Source organism: Corythoichthys intestinalis, chromosome 4, assembly GCF_030265065.1.
Source record: "Corythoichthys intestinalis isolate RoL2023-P3 chromosome 4, ASM3026506v1, whole genome shotgun sequence".
Taxonomy (NCBI): Eukaryota; Metazoa; Chordata; class Actinopteri; order Syngnathiformes; family Syngnathidae; genus Corythoichthys; species Corythoichthys intestinalis.
The window spans coordinates 26,881,706-26,893,773 of NC_080398.1; the positions used below are offsets into that span (position 1 = coordinate 26,881,706).

The 12,068-nt window shown below is 38.2% G+C and overlaps 1 protein-coding gene across 1 annotated transcript; it reads right to left on the reverse strand.

The window, feature by feature from the left end:
- Positions 1 to 1,881: 1,881 nt before the first annotated feature.
- On the reverse strand, positions 1,882 to 12,056 carry ing4 (inhibitor of growth family, member 4). Its single transcript, XM_057835448.1, has 8 exons — positions 11,982 to 12,056; positions 11,477 to 11,548; positions 10,994 to 11,160; positions 10,806 to 10,920; positions 10,624 to 10,735; positions 10,404 to 10,548; positions 2,654 to 2,715; positions 1,882 to 2,574 (listed from the first exon to the last, which is right to left on the reverse strand). The coding sequence occupies exons 1-8, from the start codon at positions 12,016 to 12,018 to the stop codon at positions 2,535 to 2,537; spliced, it is 750 nt and encodes a 249-aa protein (XP_057691431.1). The 5' UTR covers positions 12,019 to 12,056; the 3' UTR covers positions 1,882 to 2,534.
- Between the last annotated feature and the right edge of the window lie 12 nt (positions 12,057 to 12,068).

Genomic DNA, 12,068 nt, shown 5'->3' on the forward strand with positions numbered 1-12,068 from the left:
AAAATATAACAATATAAAACTGCAAAACGGCAACAAAGTTGTAAAAATATTTCTACAAAAATATTAAGTATCAAAACTTTATGTGCAGCTGTACTATATATAGTTATTTGAAAAATATGGTTTACAATAAATTTAAATATAAAAGAAACAAACTCAATTGAACTTGTAAATAATTGAACTGAATAACTGCAAATAACTGTGATGAATAACAGAACCATTTTAACTCCCAAATTTCCTGCCTTCCTGATAGCTGTCACATGAATAAAAAGAAAAGACATTCCTTCAGCTGTGTTATGTATTTGTCTGCATATCGTCCACCTTCCTTGCTCAGCAATTCTCAACTGGGTCTCATAGGTTTTTGGCTAAGACTATTAGTTTATCCACTATAGCAGGCTTGAGACAAGAACGTTGGCATTTAACAATGTTCCCACCTGTGCTAAAAAGCCTCTGATGGGGAGCTCGTAGCAGGAATGCATAGATACCTGCGTTTTAAATGGTCCCACATGTTTGACAGATTACTTCTTGTTGAGGCAACCATGGCGAGGCACTGTCGACAGGGCTGTTTTTTGTCCCTTATAGTCTTGTTCTTGCCAAAATACTTCCAAAACTCCTTTTGGATACAGTATTCCTTGCTCCTCCAACGTGTTGATTGCTTGCTTTCACTTTGAGAACGGGCCCTCCTCCCTCCGCTCTGCTGTTCGGCCCCTCCTCCCTCCACTCCGCTGTTGCAGGGGGAGGGGGAGGAGCCGATGACTTGCTGGAGAGAAAGAGAAACTGTGCGCTTTTTTCCCCTCTCCTTCCTCAAAACAAACGTTTGTGGATTAAAAAAAATGAAATTAAAAAACTATCGCACGTCCTTGCGATGGGACTATTGCACATGCGCACATCGCGATGGCGATGTTTAAACGATATATCGTTCAGGCCTATAACAAGGGTCGCGATGCAGAAATCGCAGACATCTAGGAGTGGTCGAGATTTTCTTTTTCATATATTTACCCTTTTAAACATTTTTTGTTATTTTTTTCTCCAATTTTTCTTTGTTTGGGCCCATTATTTATCATCTAACATATCGGGAAAAAATGCGACAGTAACAAAAAACATACACTAAAGCGATAGTTATGAGGTAGATATCCATGACTTTTTTACAGACACCATTTTTTTCATTGTGACGTAATTTGTTTAAAATATGCGGGTGAATAATTTTTTTAAGTTGTTTTTTTTTTAATGAAATATTAGACATCAATTAATGATTCTAAGCTAAAAATGACATTTTGAATAAATGTAATTAATTACCTTTGTTTTATAGCTGGGTTGAAACAAAAGCAGTTGCACGATGTCTGTAAACGGGGGTTTCCAGGGAAAAACGGACAAATCAAAAATAGTTCGGGGGCTTAATGCACCACGAATCTGCTAACAACAGTTGTTTTGGCTTAAAATACAGCAGTTTCTTTTAAAGAGGAGTGCAAGAGCAGAAACTGCTTTTTCAGTCTTGTGTTTTCCGTCATATATATATTTTTGACTCAATATTAACGTAGCTATGATTCCGACTGGACCTTAGGAAAAATATAGCTAAATTTAAGCGTGCATTTAATTCTCTGGCACTGGTACAAAATGGCCGACAAGTGATAATGGCCCGTGTATGGGCTCACAGATAGCATTTTGCATCTAGTTCTATATAAATACTAGAATGTGTTATCTCTGGTTTCAAACGGAACAAAATCTGCGCCACCTACAGAGAAATCTTCAGCTAGACTAGTGTAGTATAAAATTATTAAATGTTAATTTACGGTTAGTATACAATGAAAAAAATAAACAACCAGTTCATGACTCGAAAAAAGCCATTAAAAAAAAAACACACACCAGACAAGAGTTTGAGGTAGTAGCTGTATTCAAATGATTGATAACACAATCACACCCTCCCCGTTGTACCAATATTCCAGCTACATCGATGACAATATTTTTCCAAAAATGTCTTACACTCGAAACAGCACTCGATCAAAATGCTAAAATAAATTGTCGCTACCTAAAAAATGACCGACACATCCATTGTGCAGCATCTGCGATCACACTTTTGATCCGCTTACCTGTAGAACAAGTGAAATTTGTTCTCCATGATATTAAAAAAAAAAGGTAACTACATAACAAAGCAAATAATTATAAATGGCCACATTTTTTTTTTTTTACCCAAAAGAAAATACTTCACATTTCGCAGATGGATAGTAGTAGTATCATGCAAATTTAAACCGTTAAACAATTCAGGGCAGTCGTAGTGTTAGTGTTTGAACAAAACTATTTTAAAAAATGTAATAAGAGCACCAATGTAACTAAAAAAAAAAAAAAAAACAGTTTTTAAATACACCTGAAACCACTTCATAATTCCATCAAACAGTCTGCATCAGACCAAGGCAAATACAAAAAAAAAAGAAGAAAGAAAGCACCACATGTTAAGGAAAATGGAAAAACAAACTAGTAATGAATGAAAACATGTTTTTTTTGTCCCCCTTCGGATTAGTGTTTGTTCCAGGACAACCGTTTTATTTCCTCTTTCTATCTTGAGAGCAGCGTGGACAATACCTGCATCAGGAAAATAAGAAAATCTGTTGTATGGGAGGAAATGATCGAGCAGAATCATTTCAGGTGCATGATGTCTTACCATTTGCCTCGTGGTTTGGTTGTCAGACCCACACATGCAAAATGGAACCACTCAATGGAGCACTGTAGACAAGAACAAGCTACTTTAATAGTCTGTAATACATTAAACTTTCACACAGTTAATTTTTGGAAGGAGGCATTTTGTCATCTAGGTAATAAATCACTTACCTGTAATCTGTCATCCTTGACCTTAACCAAATGGGTCTACATACGGAATTTCCATGTTTTTGACATTTACCATGACATATATATTTTTTTAATAAAAATGGTTATTTATTTTTGAATGGGATCACAATAATAGGCAAAACACATTTGAACTTGTATTTGATGTATTCTTTTGTGGTCGTAAACTCATTCACATCGAGAGACGTCCAATCCATTGAACTAAGAGTTGGAACCTCAATTTGTGATACAAAGCTCACGAAAACGATGATCTCACGAAATGCCGATATAAAAATTATTGATATATTGGTCAGGAAATTATGGTAGGATATGCTACAAAATAATTAATAAAGACAAGCCATTTTCATCCTTCTGCTGTGAGTTTATCCAGGGTTTCTACAGGTATCGGCAAATCTCATTTAATGCTTTTAAAAGTACTTTAATGGCCATGCCCAACTGCAGATCGTTTCACACACATAAATAAGCATTAAACAATTAATATATGTAATTGTTGAAAATACAAATGCAGCTTAAAAAGTGCCTGTGACACGAAAAAGCATGTTTATTTCATAATACACGTGGTATTTTATGCGCCTGAATGAAATGGACCACTTGAATGTGTGAAGAAGCGATCAATATATTTTAGGGCTGTAGCTATCGAATATTTTAGTAATCGAGTAATCGACTGAAAATTCTATCGATTACTCGAGTAATCGGATAAAACATTTTTTTTTTTTTTTTTAGGTAAGGAGCGATTATAAATGTACATGAGAAAAAAAGACATTTAATCCAATATTGAACCATTTTCAGTCAATCAATGTCTTTATTTTCGATGTACATTGTTGAAAACGGCCAACAATTGTATCTCAGATGTTACTAGAAAAAAAAATTCACTGCTTTCACTCAAAAAACTTCTAGATCTTATTAAAAAATATATATTTTTTACCTAAAAATGTAATTACGCTTGATAACACACATCACTTGAAAGCTACGTGTTTTTCCCACATGTTTCAATTGAATTTCCATTTGTGTCAACCTATTTTTAAGTTCTAGTTAAGTTTTAAGTTAGTCTAAACTGTAAGTCCTGTTACGATTTTGAGTTTTTGAGATACCTGCTGTATTGGAGCACATTGGGGACTAGTGCTACTTGGGTGTTTTATACAGCAATGACTACTAAGCTAAAACTGACAGTTAGCTTTATTATGTTTTAATTTTACACCCTCATCACTCTACAGCGCTGTGTTTTTACAGATTAAATAAAGCTTGTATGTAAGACACGTTGGCCACGCATCGACAGTGGTCATAATCAATAGAAACCTAGCCCTCCGGAGGGCTAAGGTTACATGAGCGAGTGACAGTAACATTATATTTATTAGCGCTGAGAAGTCTACTGCTTAAAGATGGCGGCTGTTTGCTAACGCTGCCCAGACGCGGCCGAGTCTGTCATTTCGCATCTAGTCCTAAATCCATGCGAGATCTATGAGACGCATCGGACACTACCTGCTACCACACTAGCATCATGCGGGCGTAGTTTTTAGCAACGTCGGCATAGTTTGTAGCGGCTATCGGATGCAGTAAGGTTTTTTTTAAATTGCTTCTTCCTCTACGCACGTGACGTCAGCGCGTTGTCCCGCATTAAAAGTAGTTCGGGCAAAACGTGATGCTTAGAGCTGGCAAAATTAAACGATTCCTCGAGGTGAATAAAATTACTCGGATCAGTTTTTAAACTCGAGTTGCTCGAGTATTCGTTTCAGCTCTAATACATTTATTCAATTTTTTGAATCCCGCGCTACGAAAATTACAGACTTCCGGCTTCGGTCTTGCATTGAGGAAGGGAGCGCTCTGACGTGTACGGGAGAAGGAGTCCTCTTCACAATACAGTCGTACTGTTGTATGAGAAGGAGTAAGAATTCAGCTGATTGTGCGGATTAATTCGTTTATTCTTTGCATCACGCCAGCGAAACGGCTGCAGAAAAATCTTGCTGTACAAGGGTGAGGCGTGTGCGCCTTTTTGGGGTTTCAAAAGGTTCGCATTCACCGGTTGATATTGGCCAAAACAAGCCCTACTACTGTGGGACCATGGGACTTACAAGGAAGTGAGTAAACATCGTGTTTTGTTTTATGTCAAATACGTGAATCATTTTCATATTTAGTGGCTTGCATTTTGTGGCTGACATGCTCCTTGTCCCCTCGGCCGGCGACCGATGGGTGGTCGCACCCCCCCCCCCCCCCCCCGCCAGGAGAGCACTATCCTCTGCTTATTGCCCTCTTGATGTGCCTGGTGTTCTGTCAAATTTTCCAACCGATCAGATTTGCAACTTTGTGTTAAAAATAGCCGCGACTACAGCGATTACAAAGTAAATACTACAAACTTTAAATAAAGGACTACTTACGTTTGATCATGGATGGGCATGTAAAAAGCTCTCCTCATACACATGTTGTCATGTTAGCTGCATAACAAATGCTGCCGCCCTCCTATGAGTCTCTCGCTGTTTACGACTTCGCCGTCTAGTAAAGCATTATTTTGCCATATTCGTGTTAACCATTTGGCAGCTACACGCTCCTCCAACGTCGGCCGGTTTGTGGCCGGCGGTCATTGTCCAGCTTCTTCCCCGCAAACGAGCCCTCTGCCCTCAGCAGAGGGAACGACGAGCTCTAACTTGTTCGCTGCCGGGCGAGTTACCGAGAGGCGAAGACAATCGACAACCCAGTCGTCATGTGAAATGATCCGGGCTTATTATGTGAGATTTTCCGCTTCGAAGACTTTGAAACATCACTCAGTTCGGGTTAGCATGTCGGCTAGCTGTCACGCCTCTTGGTTTGTTTACATTCTCCGAAGCCGGGGAAGGGAAATGACGTAAGCCCAACTTAGGTGGTATAAAATATCGTTCAGGAGGTGCAACATTAAAGGGGAAATCGACAGTTTTGACTAAGAGTGTGACAATATCTCGATACAGCGATATATCGCGATATTTTGCAACCCGATGGGTTATCGATATGCTCCCGCCAAGAATCGATACTTTTATTTAACATATTGGCCATACAATGGAGTATGGATGCTGTAAACTGCTCAATGTTTGTTGAGCAATTCCTTGGCGGTCCACTAGGGGCGCTCGGGAGTGGCGGTGAGGGTAAAGTGCGCACAAGTTGTCTAGAGAAGAAGAGGAAGCTCAAGTGGGTTGAAAAAATAAAAAAGCTCCGAGAGAACGGTGGAGGAAAAAATGAGAAAAATATATTGCTACAAATCACACATGGGGACACACTTTAGATTTTACACCAACAAGAAAGGAAGTAAGGTGAACAAGGACTTTGCTGTATGCAAGAATTGTCTAAGAAAAATAAGTTTCACTGGGAGCTGGTGACGTAGTGGACACTGGAGTTTGTGAGCTTTGCTTTCATCACTTCAGGTAAGAAAGTTTTGCAATGTAATTGACTTTTTAATTTACATGTATTATTTTGATGACATTTGGTGTTGAATGATATAAAATAAACCAGGACCCTAAACTGGATGAAAATGAATATCGAACAAGCCCACATGAATTTACCGATTTATTTGAGAACCAATTTCCATCTAGTTTACTACACAAACTGGTATTACTGTCATTTTGATACAATAAGCTATAAAAATGGTTTGAATAGGTTTCAAGATATATAAAGTGATGTGCATGATAATTAATGTAGCCTACATATTAAAAATAGGTAATTATTGAATTTTTAATTTCTATTAGGCTCGAGCGTATGACGTGGCACTCGCGAGGTTTCCGCCGCTATCGCCATTGTGGAAGCGAGAAACATAAGCAATGAGGCATTTCAACACAGGTCGCTCTTTAAAAATGGTTGGAAATTATTGTGCGGTAAAGAATTGCAACAACCGATCGAATAGAAAGGAGAATGTACAGCTCGACGGAACACCATTGAGTTTCTTCCGGATCCCTACATGGAGAAAAGGCGAGGGAAAGCTCATATCTGAACTTACCAAACGTCGAAGAATGGCATGGATGGCCTCGATCAGAAGGAAGGGCATAACGTTTGATTCTCCAGTTACACACTGAGTTTGCTCTATGCACTTCCACTCCGGTAAGTTAATTTCGTTTGTTTACGCAAATTTCAGTAACTTTACGCCCTAAGTCGGCCTGTTGTTAGCTATTGCTAAAGCTAAACAACTAGCATGCATACATGTGCATTGTCTTCATAAGACATAATTCATGTCGTTGCTAAATGAAAAAGCTGTAATATTTTGACGTGAGAGAGTGGCAAAGAATTTGTACACAGGCTACATTTTATGCAGCAAAAGATTTGTACATCCGTGGTCACAGACTAATGTAAACACACATTGCCTACCTTTGCTAGAAAGATGTGTTGCCGTTTGCTATGGTCATAAAGTGAAGATCCTGCACCCATCCGCAGCAAAACTGTTCGTAGCTTTGTAGCGATTTGTAGTTTCGGAATTGCTGATGAGTGTAGTAACATATACCAAACACTAAATACAGCATGATGTCCATTTCGCGTAGTGGTGGAAGCTTGTCGACATCTTTATTCCATTTGTGTTCGGCTTGCTCGTGAGGGTCAACATTGTTCACATCCTTAAAATTGCTCACATATCTGTCCTTCGCCATGGTAACAAGTTTGTCTCTGTATCGAACTGGCAAGTATTCCTTACTTTTTTCCATCTTTGGTTGCCGCTAAGTTTAAATGTCCCGTGATGCTTCCGCAATGGTTGCGTTGTCGCAAATCTCGCATGATCCCGTGCTGCTGTGACGTAAACGCTCGAGCCTAATACATTCAATTCATATTTTTTTAAATTCAATACTTCCAACACAAAAAAATCAGGATTTCATCTCAAACGCTATGAAGTAGCTAATATTTTTTGTTTTATTTTGTTGTTTTTAAGGTGAGGAAGACTGTGACTGAGCAAGTCTGACATCTTAAATGCTGAAGCAGATAGCGGAAGTGCTCAAACCAAGCAACAAAGGTCATATACGAAGAAAAGACCCACCAATTTTATCATTGCCCCACTCCAAGCTCAACTGCTGACACCCACGGCACTTTTTATTTATGTATTTTTTTTAAGATTTAAAACTTTAAAGAAATTAAGGGTGCCATTCATCATGATTTCTCCAAGCGATATCAGTGGTCGTGGTTGGTTTCCTCTATATGTGCAGGGGCACAATTTGCAGTAGATTTATATTTTACAGCAATGTTGCACAGAAAAGGTGTCACTGTTTAATAAATGACTTAAACAGTATTTTTTCTATTTTTAAATATCTTCTTTTTTTTTCCGTTTCAACAGTTGTAGAATGTCATGTATCCAATTTCTGACCAATATATCGATAATCGCTGTATCGTGATATAATCGTTATCGTGAGCCTTGTATCGCGAATCGTATCGTATCGTGAGGTGCCCTGAGGTTCCCACTCCTAGTTTTGACCATTATGGAGGAATTTTGCCATGTCTTCCTGAATAAATGCATTTTTATTATTTCATGTTCCATTTAGCACAAGACTGTTATTTGTCATGACGATGCCATTTATTTAGCTATTGGGGAAAAATACTTGGATAAAAAGAATATCCTGTAAAACATATTGGAGTAAAGAGACTGAAACAATGACATTTTGCGGTTCTCTTCGTCGCGTTTTCCTCGTTCTGAATAATTCCCCCTCAATGGGCTGAATAGTAAAACCGATGAGCCCATTCTCCCGTTGACGTCATCCACCTGTTGGGGACGCTAGTTCTCTGTAATGGTAGGCGTGGCTAACCGGAAGATTAAAAGACTAATTTCTCGTCACCTGCGCTTTGCTATATGGTTGTAGATAGTCGAATTGTCTCAAAATATGATTCACATAATAATGCTATTTAAGACTTTTTTTATCCTGTCGTACGCACTTTAGACGCAACAAAAAGCTTCATGCAACTCTGTTCCAGTGAGAACATAAAGCTCATGAAGGCCATGCATGCATTAAGGAAAGCTAGGAGATTAACAGTAGCAGCCCATCGATGGGTATGGGATGGGGTGGCCGTGGCGCAGTTGGTAGGTAGAGTAGTCCTTGGACCGAAGGGTCAGTGGTTCGATTCCCGGCTACGACTGCCCACTGTCAAAGTGCCCTTGGGCAAGGCACTGAACCCTGATTTGCCTCCAATGAGTTGATAGCGCCTTGCATGGCAGCAGCCCCATTAGTGTGTGAATGTGTGCTAATGTAAAGCGCTTTGGGCATGGTAACTATGCAAATAAATGCGCTATATAAGTACAGTCCATTTACCATTTTTACTTTCAGCCCTAATATTAGCAACTAGCATAGCTACCGGTACATAAGAGCGATTCCTAGGCTTAAGATAACATAACTCTTATAGGAAGCATAACTGAGAAACTTAAATACCCATACTTTCACACACTTTCATTCAGAAAAATGAGAGTACAATCATGAACTACTCCCCCATTAGGGAAGACTCAGGCCATGCCTACAAGTAGTAAGGTATTTGGCAAAAAGAAGAACTGCTCCCTGTTAAGACCAACATAAGGTAAGTTTTTGTTTGAGCTAATATGTTTGTTTATGCATTCGTTATTTAGTTTGGAAGTAAATTTAGCAGTTTTTTGTGGTAATATGTGTTTGAACAATTTGTTCAGAACCTTGTAAAAAAAATGTTCGCATTCTATAGCATTTGAGCTAGAGGACTTTTGCTATGCAAGTTAGCCAATCGTTCTTTCGTGTGCTTAGATCCTCATTTAGTTTTTTTTTTATATCGTTTGAGGCTAAGATCAGGTATTTTAATCAAGTTTCAAAGCATTTATTGCTCTTGTGAAATAAAAGCGCAATTCTGCCGAGTTTGAAGAAACTCAGGAATTTTTTTTTGCATTTGTACTTAATGCTCTTTTTAATGTGTAATCTTAGCAAGCCCAAATAAATATTATTGCATGCATAAACACTTGTTTTATATCTCCTAAAAATGTATTCAGCAACGAATTAAAAGCTAAGAAACATTTTTTAACACCTCCTAACTTGGTTAAACTGTGAACCTGCACATTACTTGGATCACTTTTCTATTTATAGAATGTTTTTTTTATTTTTTTTATATATATATATATAAATCCATATTCTATTCTTTGCACAAGTGACGCTGCTAAAATTAAGACAGCATTGCACTATTTTTGTCATGTACATATTTCAGTCTAAGTAAGCTATAATTATGCACTTACAGTATAGCTCTAGAGCATATATTTTTCTTTTTATTTATTTATCAAATACATATGTTTATACAGGAGTCCAAGTCCAATTTTATTGTTCACAATGTTCTGTTGTTGACAATGACAATAAAGACCTATTCTGTTCTATTCTATTCTATTTTAAATAACCGATAGCTTCAGCCCTACTGCTATCCCACCCACTTTTCAAATGTCGACAGACTAATCTGGAAAAAAATAACAGTTTGGGACAGCCCTACTGTGGTCTGAATGTGGCAACGTGAACATGGAAAGTTGTTCTTGACAATATCTGGATAATTGAAACCACATTTTCATGACCATTGCAAAGTGTAATCATATTATCAGCACTTGATATTGACTAATACTAAAAAATAGTAACGAATCAACTCACATCAGTGTTGTCACAGCCAATCATCTCGCCATAAGACACCTGATGGCACAGACAATAGGTGGGCTCATTGGGGTCCACTGGCATGTCCAGCACATCGGATGGGTGAACATTTCCAAAGTTGGTGGAGGGGCTGTTGAATTCACCCCTGATGCCAACACGAAAATGAAGTAAATTTAGAGTTGTGGCGCAAAATGTGACAAATGGCAGAAACTAAACCTACGTTTGAAGGAGTTTGACTTTCTTCTGGGCGCTCTTGGGACTGCCATCTTCATCAGAGCTCTTCACTTTAGATCTCGTTTTAGCAGACTTCTTTTCCTTCTGTCTAGTATCCACTGAAATTACAATGTCAGATGAATTGTCCGGTCACACACAAAGAGTCATTAAAATTTAACTAGCGCAAACCTTTTTTTCCTTTACTGGAGGTGGAATCGTAGTCCGTGCTTTCAATCTGTTTTTCCTTCAGGTCTGCTTCGAAACGGGCCAGGTCTGTGTCTAGGCGTCTTATGTGTTTGTCGACCTGAACGTGAGAAATGTACGGTAACAATACATGACTGTACACTACTTACATTTTCATTTGATCTGATACCAACCATTTCGTAGGTCTGCATGGCCAGTTGCACTTTGTCGTCGCCAAATTCTTTGCATTTGCTGTACGATTGCTGAATTTGCCTCAGTATGGACAGCTTTTGCTCAGAGGAAAGAGTTCGCGCATTTGATGTGTATTCTTTTGCGAGGGAGTCGATCTGTCCTTTCAGATCTAGAGGGAGAGTAATTTTTTAAATAATAGTAAATGTGCATTGGAACTAAGAAAAGTTGAACTATTATGAATACTATGTAACTATCACTGTTTTAGTTTAAGGTAAACAATGTCTTTAAACTATTTTTGTCAATGACTTTTATAAGCAAGTAGTTGTCAATTAATTAAACGTGCCACCACTACATTCATCAATTGAAATAGATCTTTTTCCTTTCCAAACCATAAAATCTATACATTTAAAACCGATGAAAAATATTGAGCACATCGAGTTTACAACTAACTTTGCACCTCAAACCTGTTTCCATTCAGTTCTCACCTTCTGTGCGTTGATCTAAGTCCCTCATCAAATTGAAGTTTCTCTGCAACTCGAAGGGCAAGTTTTCTATGCCTAGTGTGACAGAAAAATACATTTAAAAATGCATTTATTCACATTTGCAAGAGGGAAAAACTAGCTCGCTCCTATTCATATGAATACAGATGAAGACTAGACGACACAGTGTCGAGGATTTAGAAAGAATATGATTAAGGCATGAGATCAATGTGCGTATTTAGTTTTTATAGACACGTATTACTATAAAAAACCGCAAACAGTTAAATGCCAGTTATCATTTTCGGTGCATTCTTGTGTTTTTCCCCAAGCTAGCTGCTTTGCGACAAATACATCCAGCAAATAGACGGACCCCACATATGCCGAGCCGGTCAGGAACGCTTAAATGTTCACCTTCCGCCCTGTGTTTTACAGTACTAAAAGACAACGTATTTTATGGCTAATGTGCTTCATAAATATCCACAAATGTGTTTAAGTCCGTTAAATAACTTACTGTCCAAATAATGCTCCAAATACATTCCCGCCGCCATCTTGGAAAATGTAAACAACACAGCTTCCGGTGAGACGAGGGTGGTTTCTG